The sequence below is a fragment of the Pelobates fuscus genome, chromosome 2, assembly GCF_036172605.1.
Source record: "Pelobates fuscus isolate aPelFus1 chromosome 2, aPelFus1.pri, whole genome shotgun sequence".
Lineage (NCBI taxonomy): Eukaryota > Metazoa > Chordata > Amphibia > Anura > Pelobatidae > Pelobates > Pelobates fuscus.
This window is the reverse complement of record NC_086318.1, coordinates 90,820,781-90,846,246: the sequence shown is the minus strand read 5'-3', so window position 1 is coordinate 90,846,246 and position 25,466 is coordinate 90,820,781. Positions and strand designations below refer to the sequence as shown.

Genomic DNA, 25,466 nt, shown 5'->3' with positions numbered 1-25,466 from the left:
GGTGTGTGTGTGTGTGTGTGTGTCTGTGTCATGCTGTGTGTGTGTCTGCCTGTGTCATGGTGTGTGTCTGTCTGTGTCATGCTGTGTGTGTGTGTCTGTCTGTCTGTCATGGTGTGTGTGTGTCTGTCTGTGTCATGGTGTGTGTGTCTGTCTGTCATGGTGTTTATGTGTGTCTGTCTGTGCCATGCTGTGTGTGTGTCTGTCTGTCATGGTGTGTGTGTGTGTGTGTCTGTCTGTGTCATGGTGTGTGTGTGTGTGTCTGTCTGTGTCATGGTGTGTGTCTGTCTGTCATGGAGTGTGTGTGTGTGTCTGTCTGTCTGTGTCATGGTGTGTATATGTGTGTGTCTGTCTGTGTCATGGTGTGTGTGTGTGTGTGTCTGTCTGTGTCAGTGTGTGTGTGTGTCTGCCTGTGTCATGGTGTGTGTCTGTCTGTGTCATGGTGAATGTCTGTGTCATGGTGTGTGTGTCTGTCTGTGTCATGTGTGTCTGTGTCACGGTGTGTGTGTGTGTGTCTGTGTCACGGTGTGACTGTATCATGGTGTGTGTGTGTCTGTCTGTGTCATGGTGGGTGTGTGTGTGTCTGTCATGGTGTGTGTGTCTGTCATGGTGTGTGTGTGTCTGTCTGTGTCATGGTCTGTGTCATGGTGTGTCTGTCATGGTATATGTGTGTGTCAAGGTGTGTGTATGTTTGTCATGGTATATGTATGTGTCATGGGGTGTGTGTGTCTGTCGTGGTGTCTGTGTGTGCTTTTAAAAATAGTGTTTTACTCACCTTTTTTTTCTCAACGTCGTGCTGGTCTCCCCTCGACTGGCCCTGCCTCTATGACTGAGATCATCAAGCTTGATGATCTCAGCCAATCCGCACTGACACAGGAAGCGCCTCTAGTGACCGTCTGAGTGTCTGTCACTAGAGGTGTCACTAGGAAGCAATCTAAACACTGCCTTTTCTCTGAAAAGTCAGTGTTTACATTCAAAAGCCTTCAGGGACAGGCTATAGATACCAGAACCACCACGTTAAGCTGTGTGTGTGTACGCCTGCTAGTGAGTGAGCTTGCTTGCATATGTGTGTGTGCCTGCTAGTGAGTGAGCTTGTGTTTTTATGCAGGGTCGGTGCAAAGAATTTTGGGTACATAAGATGCATTTTTCCGCCCCCCAAAAACATCTGCACCTGTGTGCCTCTTAACCTCCCTTACATCCTCCCACATTTTGTGCGTCTTACTCCTCCCAGACTCTTTGTGTGACTCCTTTTTTCCCAGCCCTTTTGTGTCTTTTACTCTTCCCAGCTCCTTTGTGTGTGTCTCTTTCCTTCTCAAGCCCCGCTGTGTGTTTCTTTCACATCCAGCCCCTCTCCCCGTCCCTTAATGGTCCCCTCCCTTCTCTGACCTTTACTGTTCCTCTCCCCTCTCTCCTCCTTTCCCTGTCCCTTAGTGTTCCTCTCCCCTCCCCCCTCTGTTCCCTGTCGCTTAGTGTTCCTTTCCCCCCTCCCTCCTTTTCCTGTACCTCAGGGTATTTCTCCCCTCCTCACCCACCCCCATAGTGGTCCCCTCCCCTTCCTGGTGTGCCTCCTACCTTTCTTGTAGCGTGGCTGAGCGGAGCGAATCCCGGTACAGTGAGCTTTTCCTGTCAGTCCTGCCAAGTATAGGAAACAGAAGTTTTTATGTCAATGAGCTTATGTATATCAGTGAGATTGTTTGTCTATGAGGCTGTGTATCAATGAGCTTTTGTGTGTCAGTGAGATTGTCTGTGTCTGCATGTGAGTATGCTTACTGTATAATTAAACGTTTTACTCTGAAAGGACCAATATTTTATATTAGAAAAAGCAATATATATTCAATATATATATATGGATCTTGAAAAAGACCCTTAGGGGTCGAAACGTCGATTGATATGCGTTACACTTGGTTGTAAACCTTTTTTTACCACATTAAAATCACCGAAAAAGTCCTTTTGAGTGCTCCTACTTCATCTTTGACTATATATATATATATATATATATATATATATATATTACTCAATCATCTGGGGTGGCAAGACCTAGCCTTACATATTACATGCGACAATATATGGGTGATGGTGACGGTGGTGGGGGGGTGAAGCTGATGGTGGTGGTGGGTGTAGCTGAGGGTGGTGGGGGTGAGGCTGAGGGTGGTGGGGGTGATGGTAGGGAGGGGTGATGGTGAGGGTGGTGGGGGTGATGGTGGTGGGTGGTGAGGCTGAGGGTGGTGGGGGGTGAGGCTGAGGGTGGGGAGATGGTGGTGGGGGTGAGGCTGAGGGTGGGGTGATGGTGGTGGGGTGAGGGTGGTGGGGGTGAGGCTGAGGGTGGTGATGGTGGGTGATGGTGGTGGGGAATGAGGCTGAGGTTGGTGGGGGTGATGGTGGTGGGGGGGGTGAAGCTGATGGTGGTGGTGGGTGTACCTGAGGGTGGTGGGGGTGATGGTGGTGGGGGTGAGGCTGAGGGTGGTGGGGTTGATGGTGGTGGGGGGTGAAGCTGAGGGTGGTGGGGGTGATGGTGGTGGGGTGAGGCTTAGGGTGGTGAGGGTGATGGTGGTGGTGAGGCTGAGGGTGGGGTGGTGGGGGTGAGGCTGAGGGTGGTGGGGGTGATGGTGGTGGGGGTTGAAGCTGAGGTTGGTGGGGGGTGATGGTGAGGCTGAGGGTGGTGAGGGTGATGGTGGTGGTGAGGCTGAGGGTGGTGGGGGTGATGGTGGTGGGGGTTGAAGCTGAGGTTGGTGGGGGGTGATGGTGGTGGTGGGGGGTGAAGCTGAGGGTGGTGGGGGTGATGGTGGTGGTGGGGGGGTGAAGCTGAGGGTGGTGGGGGTGATGGTGGTGGGGGTGAGGCTGAGGGTGTTGGGGGTGATGGTGGTGGTGGGGGGTGAAGCTGAGGGTGGTGGGGGTGAAGGTGGTGGTGGGGGGGTGAAGCTGAGGGTGGTGGGGGTGATGGTGGTGGTGGTGAGGCTGAGGGTGTTGGGGGTGATGGTGGTGGGGGGTGAAGCTAAGGGTGGTGGGGGTGATGGTGGTGGGTGAGCCTACCTTTCCCTGGTGGTCCAGTGGGCTCCCTGGTGGTCCGGTGGCCCCTGCTCCCGGTCTGCAGCTCCACAGAGCTGCAGACCGTGTAATCTCGCGAGATTCAGAGCGTTGCCGTGGTAACCCGCGGCAACGCTCTGATTGGCCAATTCTCGCGAGTCACATGGTCTGCAGCTCTGCACACTGCGGAGCTGCAGACCAGTGTCTGCGGTGGCCGGCCTGGCAGCAAGGAGGGGCCTCGCACCCGGCGGCATACTGGGCAAGCCGCCGGGCCCCCTCCTGGTGTCAGGTCTTCGGTCACTGACCGAGGACCTGACACACTCTGCCAACAGGCGGTTTAGGCGGCCGCGAGGCCCCAGCCAGCGCGAGGCCTTAGGCGGCCGCCTAAACCGCCTAATTAGAGAGCCGCCTCTGCACTCACCCTGCCACAGTTACCACTTTACTCACCTTGTCACAGTGACAAACTGAAGACATTCATCATACATAGATGCACAAAGGTCACAGGCAGCCACACATCGCAAGCAGCTACCCCACACACATATAGTCCCAGACACATGCTCATAAAGACATACATTCACACACAAGGATACTCTCACTCAGACACACACTGTCATGCACATACACAGGTAGACAATGCTAGACACACTCAGAAATACACACACCGGCAGTAATGTATACACGACTGCAAGGCTATGTAATCATACTCCACAGTCGTGTATAAATCATTAGCATAATTACTAATTAAATTGGTTTATTGCAAATTAATTTAGTTTGCAAATTATGCCATAACTACAGTTGGAGAGCTCACAACGCAGCGGTACAGGAAGTTGCGACGCTGCAAGCCTCTGAACAATGAATACAGAGATTAGCTCTCTGTATCCAGCTCTGCAAGCTAGTCCTTCAATACAACTACAGCACCTTATACACACACAATACAACACCCATTTTTTTTTTCCACTTTGGGTGTCAGTGGGGGCCTCATGTTTGAGTTTCGCCTAAGGCCTTACAAAGTCTAGAGCCGCCACTGTTTACATGGCAAGGCTAAAAGGACGGAACCACTGCACCCAGACCGCTTCATTTTGGGTGGTCCTAAGTATTCTGGGCACACAACTTTGATTAACATTTAGATGCAACGCTTAGAGCAGGGGTGCCAAAAAGGTAGATCACCAGATGTAAAACCAGAACTCCTATGATTTGCATGCCTTTGGAATGTCCAAGGATCTATCTTTTTTTTTTTTTTTATTCTTTATTTTTCTGTGCAAATGATTAACAGATACGTGTAACGTGCCACAACAGCACACATACGCTTTACATCAAAGACATTATCATGGCATATGGAAGTTGCACATTTTCTTTTTTATAACAGGCATGGCTGACTAGTATACGTCATGAGGTATAGAAACATAGATGGTTAATATATTACGCTTAGTTGACTGACAGTATATTAAGTGGTTATAAGAGTCAGCAGGTTATACAAGCTTAGACCAAAAGGTTATTTGACATGAGTATTTGTATGGTTAGACAATCTCCCTAAGTTGGTTAAGAAGATGTGCTTAATTGCTATAATGGGTATCTCAAAGATTGGCTGACGGAGGGTTGTTTATGCATTTTCAAAAACAGACAAGCTTGCGGTGTTATGGTGACTATAGAAAGCTTTGAAAAACACGATATGCATGACTTTGGTGTTAACTGCACGTTTTCCAAATCAGTGCATGTCATGAGAGGTGTCCAGCATATAAATGTAGACCGCAAAAACAAAACTAATCAAGACCCAAAAACAATAAAACAATAAAACATGTGAGCTGGATACTCGCTGATTGTGGGAGTCAAAGTCCCAAACTGCAAGTTGGTACAGCGTCCCGGAAGGTCGTGGGTTATTGAGGCATGGCCTCAGCTCCATATTTCCTCTGGGTTCCACGATCTGTCCAGCTTGGCGGTAGTTTGCCAATCCGTGGTTCTCGCGTTTAATGGGTTAGTGTCCGTCTCAGTTTGGTTCGTGGGGCGGCTGAGAGGTGGTCTCGTTAGTATCGCCCTGCTGCCTAGGACCGGCGCTGGTACGGTGGGACGCTGTCTTGGGCTCCCATGCTTTATAGAGGGCTGTAGGGCAGCGTTCACTGGGCCGGTATCCCCTTCTTTGTCACTGATGTGTTGGCAGGCTCAAGAATTGGCAATGTCCATTCACGTGGCGCCTGCTGTTGGTGCGGTGTAAGCCTCTGTGTTCGCCGCCATTTTCGGGCCTTCCTCGCTGCCGGAGCACCGGGCCATTGCTGCTGGGCGAAGATCCGCCTGAGAGGTGAGTGTTTCGCTGTTTGCTGTGGGGACCCTTGATGCGTCGGATGCTTTGCAACTAAGTTCCTGTTGGCTCTCTTCCCAGGTTTAGTTCCCTCAGCCAAACCGGGCTGGGTGGCGTGCGGCTGCCATCTTGCGGCCCTCCTGAGGGGCGCTGCCCTGTGGATATTGCGTGCCAGGACAGTTGCCCAGGCCCAGCCTGGTGTGAAGATGAGCACCCTTACCCTTACAGACCAGGATGACCCCCCCCGGTCCAGAGGGGGGGGGGGGGACGAGACGCCAGCTGGAGACCCGGGAAAGCGCCCGTCTTGTCACGGCTCAAGCTCCAGCAAGCTCCGGGTCTTTGTCGGGTTGCTGTCGGTGCTTGGGCGGTATCCCCGCGTACCCCAACGGCTGGTGGTCAGTGTGGTGACCGTCTTGGGTCTTTTGTCGTGGATGGCCTCCAGCTAGCTCCAATTTCGGACCCTGGAGCGGGAGCTCTGACAGAGCACGTCCGATCCCGCCGGCGGTCAGACCCCGCCCCTGGATTGATCACTTTTTCAATCTTTGGTAATCATTTATCTCCTTTCTTAGTGAGAACATTTGTGAAACGTTTCTTGAAAATCCTATTCTGACAAAATTCAACTGCATTTTCTGGAATAATATCCGGCAAAGTGATTTTTTTTCCCTTTACTACACATCAGCATTTTATATTTGTTTCTTCTTACATCTCAGCAGTACAACTAGTCATTTTCTTTCATCTGATCTGGAATCTGGTTCTCTTCCAGCTCTTTCTGGGTCTTACATTTTTATCCCAGCTCCTCCACAGCAGGAAGCGATTTGCTTCACTTGTTCAGCAGGGGGACATCTTTATCCCCACAGCTGCCTTTCCAACCTTTTTTTTTTTGCTTTCCAAGTTTCAGACTGACCTTTGTGATTTATAAAATACATTTTCTTCAGAGGTTTTGCAGCTGTTCCACCTTTTTGTTACTCTTGACATGCAGGCAGATATGATGTGAGTTATTATGTATTTTCCCAATAAACTACATCAGAGAAAGGCATAATGGAAAAATAAAAGGGGTAGTAACATTTTGTGTGTATTCCTGGCACTACAGTATCCCTTTAAAGCAGCACTGTCATGCCAAACTTACCATTCTCATATTGTTTCCTCTTCTCTTCCTCTCTCCGAATCTGCCCTTTTTTATTTTTTGGATCTAGTTCTTTAAAACATAAGATAAAGTAGGGATTACTTTGTCCTATGTATTTTTCCTACACCTGACAAGAGAAGGAGCTTAAGTCTGCTCCATTTACCATGACAAGGAGGAGGGTGAGTACTTTCTCTGACACAAGAAATGGAGCGGACTTAAGCTCCTCCTCTGGTCAAAGAAAGTCAGGTGTAGGAAAAATGCACAAAACAAAGTAGTCCCTACTTTATCTTATGTTTTAAAGAAAACGACATCAGAAAGGAAGGAAAGAAGAACAGAGAGGAAGAGAAGAGGAAGCAATAGGAGAAAGGTAAGTTTGTCCGCTTTATGTACATTTTGAAATTTGCTTTTGTGCTTCACCTGCATATCCCAAGGCAAACTATAAAAAGCCTAACTCACACACAGCAGCAATGAAAGGTAGTTATGTTCCCACAATCCTCCCACCATAAGACCATGCTGAATATGAAAATCTTGCAGAGTGATATCGATCAGTGCTTATTTCAAACTGGCATTCTAGAACACTTATGGAAACAAGTTGATTGATTATAGTGTGAACTGTCTGGGATTCAAACTTTTTTCAAAGCACACCACTAATTTAAAAAGGGACCTGTCATGCGTAAAATAACTTATTCTCATAAGATTGAGCATAATTTTCTGTCTACACATTGTGCTAGCAGTTTTGCCATGGTGTTGACTGACAAGGGAGAGCAGAGAAGACCTCCCATAGAAGGTCCTTCTGCTCTTTACCAATAGCAACCATAGCTCAGGCACTGTGGTTGCTATGGAAACTCCCCAAGTCAGTTCTTCTTGCGCTGGCTTGGAGTATAAGAATGGAGCGTGATGTCACTCCATAGTGACGGTGGCATGCTGGCAGCAAAGCAAGTGTGCCGACGTCATTGACGAGATTTGCCCTGTTTGGGTATGCATCCCAAGCAGGGCAAATTAAAGAAGAGATCAGATAGAACAGAGAAAAGGTGGAGGATGGCCCGGAGGTGGGTGTTACATGAAGAGTGAATAAGGGTGAAGAAAAGTGAATACATCTCTATATTTTACATTGAAAATACCTTATGTCTTTGTGAAATATGGTTTATTTACTGTACGTGGGAGCGATATAAGGTAAGTGAAAATTTTCATTACAGGTTTGGCATATGTATGAGAGACCAGGGATTTGTCAACTTCCTGTTTGCTGTGCTCTTAATGAGCAGTTGTTAAAAAAAATTGTTACATGTTGCAAAATGAATTATATATTGTATAAATAGAGATTGCAAATCTTACTAAAGTATAAAATACTCTTTCACATTTTGAGAGTATATACATTATAGGACATTTAGCTGAGAAGAGACATTAGCAATGCCATTTGTGGAGGTGATGGAACTATTAAACATCTCATGAGTTTGGAAGATGTACCTGTGCTGGCCATGTAAATTAAATTTAAAGATTTAAAAAAACCAACAATCGATAGATGTATTGCTCAATATTTTGAGTCTCTTTACAGTCAGGATTCATCTTCACATAATGCTGAATCGTCATTTCCTAATGTCTGCTATGAGAACATAGATCTCAAAAAGTGATGTAATTTTCCTGTTCCATTCAGTGAACTTCCTTATCCTTTTATCATGATAATAACCAGTTATTTATTTAACCACTAAGAATACATTCTATTTTGCTTTCCCTCTCCCCCTAAAATGCACTGACAGTATACAGACGGCTTACTTTGGCAGTAGACCTCATCCTCCTTCAGCCTCAATGCAGCGACCAGGGTCTCATAATAGTTTATTGTGAAAATGCCAGTTCTCATTTGGAAGTATTTACTTAAACACTTTCTGGAAATTTGATCAGAAGTAGACTTCTGTAACAATTTATTCCTGGGCCCCCAGGAAGGTTTGACATCAGATAGGCTGTCTACAGGTAATGTCATTATATGACTGTATCTCTAAAATTGGAACTATAGAGAAAGATAGCATAGTAAATGTAGACCAGATAATGGCAGGGCAAGCTAAGTGGTTTTTATATATGCATGAATAACTGTAGCTGTGTGCTTTAATCAGCTGGATGATGGTGTTTTATGAAGACTTAAAAAAAAATAAAAAAAAATCTGGAAACTATTCCACAAGGCTATCTGTCTCCCTCCTCTCCAGCTTTCTCTTTTACACAATTTTTCTGCTTGCCTATCTGTGATCTCTGTTGTTTTCATCCTAAATAGTATTTTAAATCCTCTCTCCACCAGTCTATGTGTTGAAAGTTGCATGTGGGTTTCCTAAATGTATTTGTCATGGATGCTGTGTGCATGTGAAGGGTAGTATTGTGTGTTAGTGGAGGCTGTGTGTTTTGTGTGTGTATAAACATTAGCTGCATGTCTGGGATGACTGAGTTGTTGTGTGTGTGTGTGTGTGTGTGGGGGGTGGGGGGTGGGGGGGGGGCTGTGTGTGTAGTTACTTTTCTTTTAGAATTTAAGTGCACAAACGCGACAAAATACAAACGACATACCATTTTTTTAGCATCTCCATATAATGTGCAAACAAGTAGGCTGATTACATAAGAGGCAGTTTAAATGAGCATTATACGCACAATAACTACTAAAGTTGATTGTAGTGGTTATAGTGTAAGTAATCTTTTTTTTACAAGTGATGAAGAACAGGGTTTTTTTGGCATCCAAAGCCTAGAACATTCGCTACAACTTGGATTATACAGAACTTTAACCTTGGCATCAAATGTGCAATAATATCCAACTTTGGGTGGAAGTGCTTGGGACATGTTAGCAGTCTTGCAGTCTAGTATTACTTTTTTTAATGTACAAGGTTGGATGGGTAATGCAGAGGGTAACTTTAGGTACTGGAAAATATGAGTTTAAACTAGTTTGACAGAAAATTGGTGGTATGCTTACACCATAGCCACTACAACTGTAGTGATTATTGAACTTAGAGTGCACATCCCCTTTTTATTTTACTTCCATTAAAACAGCATTTAAAAATTTTTTTTAGTAATCATTTCAGTAAGGCTAAACAGAACCTAGCAATATGGTTAAAAAAAGAAAATATCCCAAAACAAAACATGACTAATACAGTAATATATGAACAAAACTATTAAAAGATGCCAAATCAAGTAATACACAACAAACAAAAGCAATTACAAAACGTTCCTTTCCAAATATTGAGCTGGTGTTGACAGCACCTTCGTCATATAGATGCACTTCATATCTGTGTTTGATTATGGAAAGAGATTTGTAGTTTCTGTGTTTAACCCCTTAAGGACACATGACGTGTGTGACACGTCATGATTCCCTTTTATTCCAGAAGTTTGGTCCTTAAGGGGTTAAAGAACATGCACACATGTAATTGGATTGGATGGTTGTTTATTGTAAGACTTTGACAGAACATTCTTGAGAATATTGATCTCTTTCTTCTTGTTACGTAATATATTTTTTATTCTTAAAGAAGTCGGCAAGGGAATTCTATTAGTCAGGGTTAAAATAATGAAACCCTTAGTTTGGATCAATAATAACTGGGTTGTATAGACTGCAATACAAATTATTAATTGATTCATAGATTTTGGAAGATGCCAATTACTACACAAAAACTTTTTTTCATGGTATACAAAGCTCAAAGACAGTGTATACCAGGTTATAACAATATTTAAAGTCCCTAAAAACCAAGTACAATAATATTTTAGCAAAAAAGCTACGGCATGATTTGACATTTAAAGGGACACTATAGTCGCCAGAACAACTACAACTCATTGTATTTGTTCTGGTGAGTACAATCATTCCCTTTAGGCTTTTTGCAGTACACACAGTTTTTTCAGAAAAAAATGCAATGTTTACATTACAGCCTATTGATAACTCCACTTGCCACTTCTCAGATGGATACTAGAGGTGCTTCCTGGTCCTGGGGCAGCGCTGCATACTGTGCAGCACTGCCATTCAGTGTCTCCAACCTCTGCATGGGTGACATGGGAGACAGTGAACTTTCCTCATAGAGATGCATTGATTCAATGCATCTCTATAAGGAGATGCTGATTGACCAGGGCTGTGTTGGACTTGTGCTGGCTCTGGCCCTAATCTGGCTCCTTTACTGTCTCAGCCAATCCTATGGGGAAGCGTTGTGATTGGCTCAGACAACCACTTCTGATGATGTTAGTCAAGCAGGCAGATCGAAGCAGAGGCAGCAGGTGCAGACTTGAATACAAGTAAGATTTTACTATATTTAGGGAGGCAAGTGGGGACAGGGGAGATAGATGGTGGTTTTAACACTATATGTTCAGGAAGACATGTTTGTGTTTCTGACCCTATAATGTTCTTTTACCAATCTACATAATTTAGGCTTTATTTAAAAAGCTGTAACTTAAAATATAGGCATTAAAGTGGCGCTGTCCGTTTAAGGGCTGTTTGCATACTGGGGGCATAGTGCTGGGGGTACAGTGGAGAGTAGATTACTCACCTGAAGCTGGTCTATGTGGGAAACACCATCTTGTGTTTTCATCTCCTCACATACGTGAGAGTACAGCAGTGATGTCGTTGGAGGATCCCGCGAAAACATAGGAACCTCCACAGACATATTGTGCAGTCTGTGAGAAGACGCCTGATCTTCGAAGCATTCACTAGCAATGGCTGGAGGAAACGACACAACTTGGTGCCAAAGGTCTACCTTTTGTCAGCCTCAGGCTTTGCCATAAAACAAAGTAATTCCTGAGGTCTTTTGACTGCGTTAGATGCCAATCAAATTTCAACATAGTCCATATGAATTTTTCTTAAAGATTCTCATGGTTATGTACTAAAGTGAGAATGCAGAGTAAGTTAAAAGTGGATTTCAAATTTAAGCACACGGAAGCCGAACTGGAAACATAGCTGATATAGGAAATTTTCCAGTTTGGCTATCGTTGTGGTAGTAGTTAACAACAAGGCCTTTAGATTGTGAATAAAAAAAAGCAAGGGACTTACTCAGTTTTGTAAAGACAGTTACAGCCTATCTTTAAAAGCAGCTTCAGTGGCTAAAAGGTGACCAGCATATTTAGGAGCATTGGCAGTCGCTTCCAGGGTCCTTAACAGGTATTTTTTACCTTAAATTTGATATTCAAGTTAAATTCTCACTTTAGTGTAAAACCCTGTCTATCTTTATGAAATTCTCACATTTTTTAGCGAGGTGACAGAGACACTTTAAATAAACAAAATCTAAAATGGCCACTGTTGAAATAGTATTGCTTTATGTGTAAGGTGGTTGCACCCATCTTATCAAAATATCCAAGAGCAACAAAGGGGTCCCGGACACCTTAATTATTTTCAGTGACATGTACTCCAATTTATTGGGTAACAGCACAAAATATATTGGAATGCCGGTTACTGAAAATAAGGTACCATACACCGTCTTTGCTCTTGGATACTTGGTTGGCTTTGGCAAAAAAAAGTTAACCCTGCACCCTCTATTGGAAGAGTTTTGTTTTCCTGTGGACTTGTAAGTCTGCGTTTGCTTTTGTTTTTTGAAACATGTTATCAAAGTATCTTATAACTGAAACATCAATTAGCAAGATAGAAGATTTTATGTTAAATAGAATAATAAACTTAAACAGCCAAATGGACCAAAATTCTATTTACATATGAATAATCTGGAAATATCTGAGATTTCACTGCCTTTATCTCCCAAACTAACCGTCCATGTAGCCTCTCTACTATCTACTTTCTATGGGTGATAGAGAGCTTATTAGCTCAACTAATGGTCTTTGTTTTAGAAGATCATCCTGTTGTCACCTTAAAAGAAAATAAAATCCATCTTAGCTTAACATGCATTAAATAGACACCAAAGACTCCTGGGGTGCAACAATTAGCTTGAATCATATGTCCCGGAAATGCTTTGAGTTCATTGAATTTAATTTTCAACTTGCCAGGCCAATGAACAAATATATACAAATCCTTGATAATTAGCCTTCTGTCACACTCTTTCATGTTATCTCATGGTGTGAAACAGTGATATATCCTTCCAATGTCTCTCTGTCAAAGAAAGATTGTGTCCGTGCTTTACATGTATACTGCAGCAGTACTTGAGTTGCTGTTGGATTCATGAGTGAGGCAATCGGAAGATAAATTATAGAAATAATTTTAACATAGTAAGTGATAGGACGCATTATATCTCAAACTAATAGAAACTAATACAAATCTAGTGCAATACAGTTTTACTTTAGTTGTCCAAACTCATACTTTTAATTCGATGTTATCTGGGATGCCAAGATACTAGCCAAGATTGTTTTTTTTAATGTATATATATATTTTATTTTAAGTGGCCAAATTTATTATAAAGGATAAAATAAAACAGTAATTAAATGCAGAATAAAGCATACAGTAGCATTTGGATGTGTGACATGGGTTTTGAATTAAAAACACATAAAATAACAGCAAAACAATAAGCACAAGAGAAAAAATAGAAAAAGAAACAGGTAGCAAACAGGGAAGAGAAGGTAGAAGTGGGTGTTAAATTGATGCCAAAAGTTATCACCAATAATTGCTATTCCAAAGATTCATAGAGTTAGGTTAGTGTTTTTTTTGTAAGAAGTCTGATCATACACAAAGTTGGGGTTTCTACAATTTTCTTGTGTGATGATTGTTTGGGTTTTGGTGTCTAAAGAGAGAATACATGAGTTCCAAATATTGAGGAAGTGGTATACCAAGTCTCCAAATTGGTCAACGTGTCCTACCATTCCATTTGGAGGAGAAAGAACAAATTGTCTATAAATAATGGTAATAAGGGCGGCATGGGAGTAATCCAGTTCTGCATTTTTTTTATTTTTTTTTAGTAACTGAAGATAAAATTGGGAAAAGTTTTGAATGTTTAGTAGAGGATTGAGACAGGACACCAAATAAAGTATATGGACAGTTGGGAAAGTTGTATGAGTTTAAAATAGCCTGGTGAAGTTTTCCAAAATCTCTGGATTATTGGGCAGTAGTATACAAAAATAGAGAAAGGCAGTGTCGAGAAATGTTCAGAGTATGAGTTTGGGGGAGGAGTCAGAGAGAGTTGGCGGAGTCCTTGGAGGATGATTGTTTAGTTTTCTTTGTTGTAATGGTTTCTCTGAGTCATGTATGCCAATGGAACTATCCATTGAAAGAACAAAGCCTGTATGGTATCAATATTAGATAGTTTGTGAAGGAGTAGGAAACAAAAAAGAACTATAGAGCAAATGGCACATACAATGCATATAATAAATTAAAACCGGACAGAGATGTCTCTGTGCAGGACAGACACTTAGCACAGGCCACTGGCAGCACAATCAAACCAAAACAGGGACATACCTCCCAAGTCTTCCTATTTAGTATGGGCAGTCCATATTTTGGGCCCAAACCCACTGTCCCTCTTTTCCTTCTAAATGTCCATCTTTCCTAGGAGCTCTATATTTTTGGTGTGTCTGAGTGTATAACAGAGCTCCGCAGCAACAATACTCCCAGCAATGTGTCTTTAAACCACAATAAATGTGTTTAGACACCAGTCTGTGTAAATAGGATACATTGTTCTTGTTCTATGTGCACACTCTGAGGTGGCTAGACGAGGGGGAGAGGAAGGGAGGTTAAAGAAGGAGTCTTGAGGGAAGGATAAACAGAAAATATTGGAGTGGATAGGGAGGTGGGGGGGCTACAATTAGGGAGGGTGAGAGAGATAGAAGGGAAGCAGTCTTCCCCTTGCAGGCACTTTGCCTGCAAGGGGGAAGATTTATACGTCTGTCGGCAGTGATTAGTACCAACTAGCCCCAGCCTATTGGTACTTGAAAATATAAAAATGACACAAGTCCACCACTTGACTGCATTTGCATCCTATCACCCTCTTTTGCATCTCTCCTTACAGCCTCAACCCTTATTGTGTCTTTTTTTACACTGTCTCTCCCATTGTCACATAGTTACATAATTACGTAGGCCGAAAAGAGACATATGTCCATCAAGTTCAGCCTTCCTCACATCCGTTTTGTTTGCTGATGATCCAAAAGAAGGCAAAAAACCCAGTTTGAAGCACTTCCAATTTCGCAGCAAACTAGGAAAATTCCTTCTTGAACCCAGAATGGCAGTCAGATTTATCCTTGGATCAAGAAGCTATTACCATACAGTTGTTTGTGTTTTTTCTTAGCCACTCACCCCATTTTTTACTTTTCCTACTCTCGCCACACAAACCTTTGGTCTTTCTCTGTTACCCTAATGTTCCATAACCCAGATACTGATGTATTTTCCCCCTCACTAATTTGTGTCTTCCTTTTCCCACTGACCCGATTTGGTGTCTCCCTTTACCCTTTACTCTGTTATGTGCCCCCTCCCACCTCCACTTACCATGTCTCAGCACGGTAGGCAAGTCCACAGGAGAAGAATTATACATTCCTTTGCTGGGTTTGTTAGAACTGCTCCAGACTCCCACAATGCCAAGTGAATGGCGAGAGGGTGGAATATGACATTCAATTATATGAATGCCCCCTCCCCCCCATAGAATTAAAACCTGGAACTTCACTGACCTGGCAGAGCAAATTGTTGTTTAAAAGGCACGTTCATTAAAAGCACAGGAGTATTTTAGGAGTAAGTCAGTTTAAATAGCAAGACCTTTGTCATACTGACCACGAGCATGCTTGATGCATGGATCATCAGACTGACCGTAAATAATAATAACCACAAATATTCTAGGACACCAGCCCAGGTTTTAAAATTATGCTTTATTGCAACCCATAATTGAATTGCTGATTGACAACAATAATATCTAATTATGTTCATAAATTTAGCCACATTACTTTAGTAAGAACTCGTACAGTTTAGAAATGCAAAAATATTAAAGGGAATTTTTAGTTGTTTATAAAACTTATAAAAAAGTTGAACTGTTATACGCAAGTCAGACAGTCATGAAAAAAATGAAGGGAAAGTCAAAATGACAGGGATTCTAAATACATAACGACATATAGGAGACTTAAAATGTATCTAAGTGGCTTAAGATATAAATGTAACAGAAAATTCATGTTTTTCTTAACTGCTACATATGAAATGATTTTGCAAGGCTATCGCGATATAAATGACAAAGAGATGATGATTAGATTCTACTGGCTGTCCACTGGACTGTAGCTTGTTGCAGGCATTAAGCACTGTGGCCAGGGGCGGACTGACCACACGGGCACATCGGTCATGGACTGAGGGCCCGTGGCAGTCAGGGGCCCAGGCAGCTATGGCCGGGCTGGAAAGATTAGATGATCTCCCCAAATGGCCCAGCATCAAGGCAGCAAAGTTAGTGAGACCAGTTCTCCAGCGGAGCGCTCTATGTTGGAAAACAGGAGGGGATAGGGAGTGACATCACATCCCCTCCTCGCTCTTACACAAATACAAAGCGCCCACTGCATGTGTGAAGGGGGAGGAGCAGCTGTGATTGTAACAGCAACATGCTGCTCAGGGGAGGACAGGGAGTCAGCCTGAACAGCCTGGAATGCAAGGTAAGATGGGCAGAGATAGCAGTGTAGGCACCAGAGCAGGGCTTGAGGAGGATAATTTGAGGGAATCGGGGCATGGTGAGATACAAACAAAGGGTGATTGCAAAATAAGTACACTTACCAAACACTCACCAAACTTTCACACAAATACAATTAGACATGCACCCAAACCGACACACTGCTCTATATTTGCAGTCTCACACACACTGACATGCCATACAAATCTAGCCTTTATTCAAACACCAGCATTTACAAACATATCTTATATCAGGGGCTGATGCGAGGGGTTGACATCAAGGCAAGTGCACTCAGAATGTCCTGTGAAGCTGCTGTCCAAATTTCCTCCTTCTTCAGTCCTCTCTCCCCCTCCCCCCCCCCAACATAAAATATAGCCCCCTGGAAGCTTCTCCCTTAGAGCTGCACCCCTTAAACAATCTGCAGGGGCTAAAGTCAGCAGCACCTAAGCTCCGCCCCAGCTTCAACCATGTGACCATGCTGTCAGGAACAAGCTGGGAGACTAGGAGCAACTTGCAGCTCTTCAACCACAGCAAGGGGTGAGAGACAGTGATCTTGTGTGTGCTAGTGTACTTTGTGTAGTGACCCTCTGTGTGCATGTTGTGAGCTGTGTGTGTGTGTCAGTGAGCTGTCTGTAGTGAGCTGTGTGATCTTGTGTGTGTGAGTATATTAGTGAGCTTGTGTGTAGTGAGCTGTTTTTAGTGAGCTTGTATGTATCCAAAAGCGTTCTGCAGTGAACTGTATGTGCTGATTTTTCTGTAGTGAACTTGTGTGTCTGTGGCTGAGCTTGAGTATGTGTCAGTGAGCTTGTGTGTAGTGACATTGTGTACATATCAGTGAGCGGTCTGTGGTGAGCTTGGGATCTTGTGTGTGCGTGTCAGTGAGCTTTCTGTAGTGCGTTGTGTGTAGTGAGTATGTGTGTGCGTCAGTGAGCTGTCTATAGTGAGCTCTGTAAGTTTGTGTGTAGTTAAAGAGACTCTATAGCCAACATATAAAATCAAGAAAGACAGGTCCCCCAGCCTTCCTTCTTGCTTTTATATGTACTTTCAGCAAAAAAAAAAATTTTTCGAGGCTTTTTTATATTAAAAACTTACCTCCGTTCCAGTGCCGAGCTCCCAGCCATGCCGCGCCCCCTTTTTCGTCAAAATGACGAAATCGCGGGGCCCAATAGGACGCTTCTCTGAGAGAAGCGTCATCGCGATGTGGTGCGCATGCGCGGCTTCGCACTGCACCAATCGCGTTCTTCATAGAGTGGCATTGACAGCCGCCCTATGTGCGCGGAATGCGCGTTCGCGAGCTGAGCTGTCTGACTGACAGCTCAGCTCGCTTTCTATACCCGCCCCCCTCCTACTCCAAACTTTGCATGCAAACACTATATATAGAGATAGAGTTAGTTTTACTGTCCCCCCTGGCCCCCACCCCTGAGCGGTGGGTGGGGGCGCTAAAAATAACAATAGGGGGGGGGACCTACTGTCCCCCCCGGCCCCATTATTATTTTTTGTGGGGGGGGAGGGGTGACTAGGGTCCCCCCCCCTTTGTATTTAGGGCCCCCACCCACCGCTCAAGGGTGGGGGCCAGGGGGGGGGGACAGTAGGTCCCCCCCTTATTGTTAGTTTTAGGGCCCCCACCCACCGCTCAGGGGTGGGGGCCGGGGGGGACAGTAGGTCTCCCCCCCTATTGTTATTTTTAGGGCCCCCACCTGCCGCTCAGGGGTGGGGGCCGGGGGGGAACAATAGGTCCCCCCCTTATTGTTATTTTTAGGGCCCCCACCCACCGCTCAGGGGTGGGGTCGGGGGGGGACAGTAGGTCCCCCCCTATTGTTATTTTTAGGGCCCCCACCCGCCGCACAGGGGTGGGGACCAGGGGGGACAGTAGGTCCCCCCCCTTATTTTTAATTTTAGGGCCCCCACCCACCGCTCAGGGGTGGGGGCTGGGGGGGACAGTAGGTCCCCCCCTTATTTTTAATTTTAGGGCCCCCACCCACCGCTCAGGGGTGGGGGCCGGGGGGGGACAGTAGGTCCCCCCCAATTTTGTTATTTTTAGGGCCCCCACCCGCCGCACAGGAGTAGGTCTCCTCCCCCCCCCCTTCAACCACTATTGTGTCCAGAAAAAGTCCCTGTGGGTCCTCCTCTTCGGGCTTCAGCTGTCAGCTCTAGCCACTCCCACAGCAGAGCTGACAGCCTCAGCACACAAAGCACGTTCACAGTGCTTTGTGTGCTGATAGCCCGTCTGAAGTATTCATCCATGCGTGAATACGTCAGATGTGAATGAGGCCTTTTTAGGGCCTCTGAACTCGGAAGTCCCTCTGGTGGCCGTCTGATTGACTGCAACAAGAGGTGTTCCAAGCTTCCAATGTAAACACTGCATTTTACCCACCATACCCAAAGTTTATGTGAATATGTTACCGTTATCAAGTTATGGTTGTATGCCCCCCTTTCAAGCTTTAATAAACACCACGGCCTAGCCTATTGAAATAAAATAAACTGTGTCTGTGTTTATTGTGTGGTCCAAGTTATTTATGCAAAATATTGCCTACCATACATATTCCTGTTCAAGAAGCAGATACTATGAGGGATGTCCAGATCTGCAGTATATTGAATTTTGAACTGCAAAATGAAGACTAACAGGGGTATTCACTGAAGTTCGGAGTAGTTGGACTGAAAGCATTTTTCAAGTTTGGCTAGTTTGACCTTAAATATAAAATTATCTTTGAATTCTCACTTTAATGGATAACCTGGTAAAATGGGCAGGGTCTGACTATAACTTTATTGGAGGTTTTTTTTTAGATCAGCTATTTTATCGTAAATTTTAACATTTGGTTTTCTGTTAAAGCCGAAATCTCATTTCCACTGAAGTGACAATTCCTTGTTCCTTCACTCCAATAAATTATATTTCAGCATTTACTTATGCCCCGTTTCCACTGAGCGGTACAGTTCGGGTCGATATGGTCTAGTATGTTATTTTGAGTGTTTCCATTATGAAAGTGGCCCATACAACCGAAACAAACCGCACCATTCCTGGGCCCCCTTCCGATGTAGGTCCATAGGAAATGGTACGGTACGGTTAGGGCGGAGCTACTGACGTCACACTATACAAACCATTGATTGTCGGACAGGAAAATGTCAATGCTCACGACAAATGACACGCTAGGCATTTGGTCTAAACCCTGCATGCCCCCTGGCGGTCCAACTTGCAGTGGAAATGCTCACCTGAATAGGCTGGACCATTCTAACCCTTCCGAACCATACCGACCCGAACCATACTGCTCAGTGGAAACGTGGCACTAGGTGATACAGCTGAGAGGTAACCAAGTTACCTCTGCTATGGCTTTGTATTGTGTCAACTCCACCACCCAATTTCTGCAAGAGTTAAGTAATTTACATAAATTGCTGTTTTTTTTCCTGGCAAAGCAGATAAACAAAATAAAAGAAAATTCACAGAATTGCAAAATATGGTTTAACCCTTTTTGTTGAAACACAACAGCCAAAAACTTTCTTATAAACAAATTATAGTAAATTTGAAGAGCTGACATTTTCTAGGCTTGGAAGCGGCTGTCTTAGAACCTTATATTTTAAGAAAAAAAAGGTATCTTGAATAACTTGCAGTAGTCTCCTGTGTGTGGAAGTGGTAAAGGTTCTTGATTTTTTTTAGCATGCTATACTAGTCATTAAAATATATGATAAAAATAGGGCACAGTAACTAAAAGGTAGAAATGACAGTTTTGACCTTTCAAATGTCTCTCTAACATTTCACGAAAGACCTTTTAGAAGGTTGAAACATCTATTTCTGTAAGCATATGGTAAAGAAACAGTAATGTATGTGAGGTGTGCAGGACCATTTCCTTTATTTTTCTCTATGTATGTTTTACACCTAAGCAAGTCACGAGACTCTAAAATACTTTCAGTGTATCAAATGTATCATCATATATTATGATGGTGACCTGTAAGTTGTTCCATGTTCTTTTTAAATCATAGACAAAAGGGTTATTCAATAAATTGAGAACTCAAATTAAATACAAAGTGAATGTAACATTTTAGGCCAAAGTAACTCAACTGGAAGTATAGTTGGCTTATAATTTTTTTTACAATTTACCTATTTTGACCTTGAATTTTAAATTCACTTTGAATTCTCACTTTAATAAATCACGCTGCGTGCTTGTCAAGATAGGACCACATACCTTATTATTATAATTTTTTTTATCTTCATTATTTTTTTAGGTTGTTTCAGTCGTGCTGTAAGATCATGAAGAGACTCTTCCCTGTTTTATTTGTGGCGGTATTCCTGACATCTGCACAATCTCAGTTTAGTCCACTATTCCTTGAGGAGCTTGGGTCGGACATTGGAATCCAAGTGTTTAACCAGGTGGTGAAGACCAAGCCCCATGAAAATGTGGTTATATCCCCTCATGGAATTGCTTCTGTACTTGGAATGCTGCAGTTGGGTGCAGATGGAAAGACTAAAAAGCAGCTGACAACGGCCATGCGATATAAAGTAAACGGTCAGTTCTTTTTAGCTTCTTATTATGGGTTATCAGTTACTTAAAATCTAACACAGTTATTGTTGGGAATTGATAGCAGATTTGTGAAACTGTACCCCGATTTCGATGCTATTTTCAAAGTATCTATTTTATACCACCTTTTGCTATTCCGCATTCTTTGCTGTTGGGCTGTTGAGTATTGACCAAAAGAACAGGACAGATAATTAGCGAAACTCTCTGCTACATTCTTGAAGAAGAAGATAGAATATGGCTTTATTGCAATATGAATCTAACACAGCAGAAGATTAGTAAATACTTTCCAACAAAAACTGAGGATATTAGAATTCTGAGAATGGACAAAAGCTTAGAGGAACTCAATAGCTTGCCCATTGGTAAATTCCTGCTCAGTCTCACAATCGTTTTTGCTCACTTACCCATTAAAGAGAGAGACAGTTTCAAGTTATATCAGACTAATCTAACCCATAAGGGCAGTCCAGAACCAAAATGACAGCAAGTTCTCTCTGCACAAGATAGTAAATACTCACTTACATAGGTCAGCATATATCAACACTTTGTGTCCCTCCAAAGTTGCGAAATATCTATTGTGACCAGTCTAGCTTGTTTTGTGCATGCTGTTCATGCACTCCGTAAATTACGATATGACCAGTTAAATTCTGTAAGCTTCCTTTATTTTAAATGAACTATGTCAAACAAAGATATGTAGAGATGAGAAGACTAATGCTAATACTAGGACCATCTGAATGCCAAATAGTCCAAAGTAGCTCCACTCCTTCTCCACATGCACGATAAAAATGGCTGGGAACAATCAGATAGATCCAAAAGTAGATTTGTTGAACTGTACAATGCAACATTTAGGCTCTTATAAAATTATTTTCTTAAAAGGACACTATAGGCACCCAGAGAACTTCATCTCATTGAACTGGTTTGGGTGCAGGGTCCCTGTCCCCCTTAACCCTACTGTGTAAAACATTGCAGTTTTAGAGAAACCTCAATATTTACATTGCAGATTAAGACTGCCTCTTGTTTCTGTCTACCAGACAGCCACTAGAGGCAATTCCTGCAGTTTCACATATTTTGACTCTGTGAAACGACGGTCTACGTCCTCGTGAAAAGCTGCTACTCATTCATAACCATCACAAAATAAAAGTCTAAATAGAAAAATAGGTCCAAACTGCCAGTACAGTTCAATTTGTATGAAGATTCTTTAATAAAGATGTTCAGTCCTTACCTATTTAAACAAACAAACAAATAAATAAATACATAAATATATATATAGATTGAGAAATAATAGTGCTTGCAACCAACTTGTAATAAATGGGATCTGAGTAATCCTCTAAAATAATCATAGTTGTCCAAATGAACTATGTTGATGAAATATACAGTCAACTCTGTGAGAGTGCAAATTGCAATATTGTATAAATAATAGAGGCTTTGATTTAATATTTTGGGATAAGCTTGTAAAATTATTTATTATTATATTAAAATTATTTTTTGTTATAAACTTTTAAAATTAGTTATTATCTTCAAAAATATTTAGATATTTTGATTTTTTATATATTTATTTTTGTATACAATATTTACTTTTTGATATTATAATATTTTGAAAAAATATTGTGAAAGTTTATCTAAAAATAATAAACAGTTTATCCAAAAATATTAAATCAAGGCCATAATTACAAGAAAACCTGTAAAATAAGCAAGTATCTGTATTTGAATAAAAAATAGAGAGCACCGAGAGAGACAACTGAATTGTTGGTGAGAAAACTGCATTAACATGGAAGTTGATGTTAGAGATAAAATATAGTAGCAGTTAATATACTCAGTCAAAATACCTCCATTTTTTTCAGTTTGTATTGAAATATACACACTTTAACATCTCATTATACTTTGATATTTCAGCATAGACCAAATTAATAATTGCAAATAAAAACATGAAAGAATGGATTTTTTTTCTTAATTCTTTATTTATAGTTTTTTTAAAAAAAATTTCAATCAGAAATAGGGTTTACAGAATAAAGAAAAGAAAATGGGTACATATGAGTAAAAGTATAAACGCTTCGATATCAGAAAAATATTGTCTTTTGATTGCACATCATAAAACATAGATGCAGGTGCAACTAACATCAAGATATACCAATGACACATATGAAGTTGGGTACATATAGGTATTTTTAGTACATCGGGATACACCATGGCTGTGTTGAGTTTTCTGGTGTAAATTAACAAAGAAAATAAGGAAATAAATAAAAAGAAATTACATAATAAAGAAAGGGAAGAGGGGTTGCCTCTACGCTGGGTAGAAGAAAAGCAAGCTCATAGTGGTTAGGGATACATCTGGAGGTATGATTGGCCCCCATGGTGGTGCTTCTTAAAAGATAGATTGAGTTGTAGGGCCTTTTTAAACTAGTGAACCAATGGGTAAATTCATTTAGGTTGGTATGTGTTGAGTGAAGTCTGCGGGGACCTTAGGTTCTTAAGTGGGAATTGGAAACTCAGAAGTCATGGGTCCCATAGATCAGATCAGGGGTTCAGTAATTTTATGGAAGTCATATTTTTGCCCAGGCGAACCCAGGATTTAATGCCCAAAGCAGTTCCATAGATTTGTGGATAAGTGCCGCTGGAGGACGAACCGGGAACCGCGAGGTTTTCATGGCGAAAATAGTTCCAGGACATTCGCGGCTAAGTCCCTCTGAAGTCTATTCGAGGTTTTAGTCCATGCAAACAAGATGGCTGCCACCACGTGTTCGAATGGCGGCCACTTCGACTGTTCGGGAGTTCGAAGAACCATTGTCTAAAGTCCCAATAGCCACAAATAGGGTCTCTCAGACAAAACAAATTAAAGGGGCCATAGTCACACGGCAAAAGGTTGGCAAGTAGTCACCTCCAAAAACCAGTGGCGAGGTCACTTTTGCCACAAGGACAAAGAGCCCTCTTTTGAGGGTTGGATGATGAGGGCGTAAATGGTAGAAATCTGACCCCTTTGGATAGGGGTTTGTGTGCACGCCCTCTCAAAGGGCGTTAGTGCTGCTATGCCTGCTTGTTTGTTAGTAGGTGTGCTAAGGAAGCTCTTTATCTAAATGTGACAGAAGAAGTGGAAAGTCGTGAGTGGAGAGGATCTTGGAAGGTCAGCAAAAGGGATAATCTGTTGACAGACATAAAAGTGATGGAATCGTTTTAGGTTGTTATCTTTGAAATGAACAAAATCATTTGCTTGCATGCCAGGAGTGAATTGCGTATTACGGAGAATGGGTGTTAGCGGGGAGGACACAGAGATGAGGTTGTGTTTGGTCGACATCTTGTCCCAAACTTTTATAGACATAAGCAATGCTGGGGTAGTAGAGGGAAAAGGGGTTCTCACTGATTTCGGAAGCCATATGTACAGGGAGGGGAAATCCCTCCCGAAAATGCTCTAGTTCTACCAATCTTTTAAAACTGTATGATGCATGAAGGTTTTAAATCTGCGCTAATTGAGTGGCGTGGAAGTAGTTAGTTAGATGTGGAGGACCTAGTCCTCCTGCCTTGTTCGGGACATACATGGTTTGTCGTTTGACCCTAGCCTGCTTGTTGGCTCAAATTAATTTATCGAAATGAGATATTAACATATTGAAATCAGATGTTGCGATGAAAGAATGGAATTTTATGTTTAAAAATATGTAACCTAAATTTTTTGTCTCAAACTAATCACATTTTGCAGATATAACTAACAACTTTCTGTCCAGTTCATCTCAAACAAGCTTGATATCTGGAGACTTTGCTGGTTATTCCATAATTTGAAACCTGTTCTCTTGCTTCTAATGTAGTTGTGACATAGATTAGAGGTAGGGTTTGAGTCATTATCATGCTATAGAATGAACCCCTGATCAATTAGTTATATACCAGAAGGTATTGCATGGGACTGCAATATGCTGTGGTGGTAGCCTGTTTGGTTCAGAGTACCATTCTCTCTGTGGAAGACTCCAATTCTAGATCCAGCCAAAGAGCCCCAAACATTAATGCTTCCTTCTATCAGTTTTACATTTAGTGTCACAGAGTGAGGAACTGTCCATTCACGTACTTAACAAGGTGCAACTTTTCTCCCAACCTGACCTTCTCTAAGGTACCTTGGTTAGCTGCCAGCAGGTCTGGCAAGGGGAGTCCCTCACTATCATCTGTGGACGGGGCGCAGATGGCTGCCATGTCCTCGGGGCATTCAAAGTATGGCTTCAACATGTTCACATGAAAGGCCCATCTGATCCTTTCATCTGAACATTTGGCTACAATATAGGTGGTGTCGCTAATCCGCTCCACCACTTTAAAAAGCCATTGCCAAGCCGCCTGTAGCTTGTCCTTTTTGGAGGGTCCGATGGCCAATACCTTTTGCTCTACCTCCAGGACCCTATCTCGTGCCCCCCTGTCGTACCACCGTTTCTTTCGCTTCTGAGACGCTTGCAGGTTCTCCCGGACTGAGTCGGTCAGAGCCTGCAATCAGTCTCGAAACTCCAGTACGTATGGTAGAACGGGGATCTCTTCCTCTCCTGTGTTGCTTGGCCCCTGTGCTCCAGTTTAAGTGTACCTAAGCTGTGGGCAGCTGGTGGATGGCGTCTCCTGCTACTCGTACTGCAACAGTCCAGTTGGTGCGTGCCCTTGCAGACACGGTGTGAGCTTGTACCAGGGTAAGAGTGGCCCCGGAGTCTCGAAGTGCCTCTGCCTCCTTCCCATCTACGGTAACCCACTGTCGGTGGTGTACCCGATTGTCCCCCTCTGCTTGTGCCGGGTACACCTCGTGGAGTACGGTCCATTGCTCTGGATTGTTGTTGCTTTCGGGGGCCTCATGCTGATAATGATGTGCGGCCGCCCTCAGTGGTGGTGGTGGTGGTGGGGGTGGTGTTGGCCGATCCCAGTTGCCTCTGCTCTGCTGTGGGCAATGTATTTTATAATGTCCCGGTTGGTTACATTGGTGACATACCAGTGGTGGTCTCCGGTTGTTGTTGGGCTGTGAAGCTGGTGTGTAAAGGTTAGGCCTGGGAGTAGTCACAGGCCCTGGCGTTGTA

At 43.0% G+C, this 25,466-nt stretch overlaps 1 protein-coding gene and 1 non-coding gene across 2 annotated transcripts in view; both read left to right on the top strand.

Annotated features, from left to right (window-relative positions):
* Positions 1 to 25,466, top strand: part of SERPINE2 (serpin family E member 2) — a 57,662-nt gene that overhangs the window by 18,361 nt on the left and 13,835 nt on the right. Inside the window, exon 2 of the mRNA XM_063442461.1 lies at positions 20,156 to 20,436. Within this exon, the coding sequence (XP_063298531.1) occupies positions 20,181 to 20,436 (256 nt within the window). The 5' untranslated portion in view covers positions 20,156 to 20,180. The remainder of the gene's footprint in view (positions 1 to 20,155; positions 20,437 to 25,466) is intronic.
* LOC134593903 (small Cajal body-specific RNA 11) lies at positions 17,462 to 17,600 on the top strand. Its single transcript, XR_010090314.1, has one exon. It is a non-coding gene; the product is annotated as a small Cajal body-specific RNA 11 (non-coding RNA).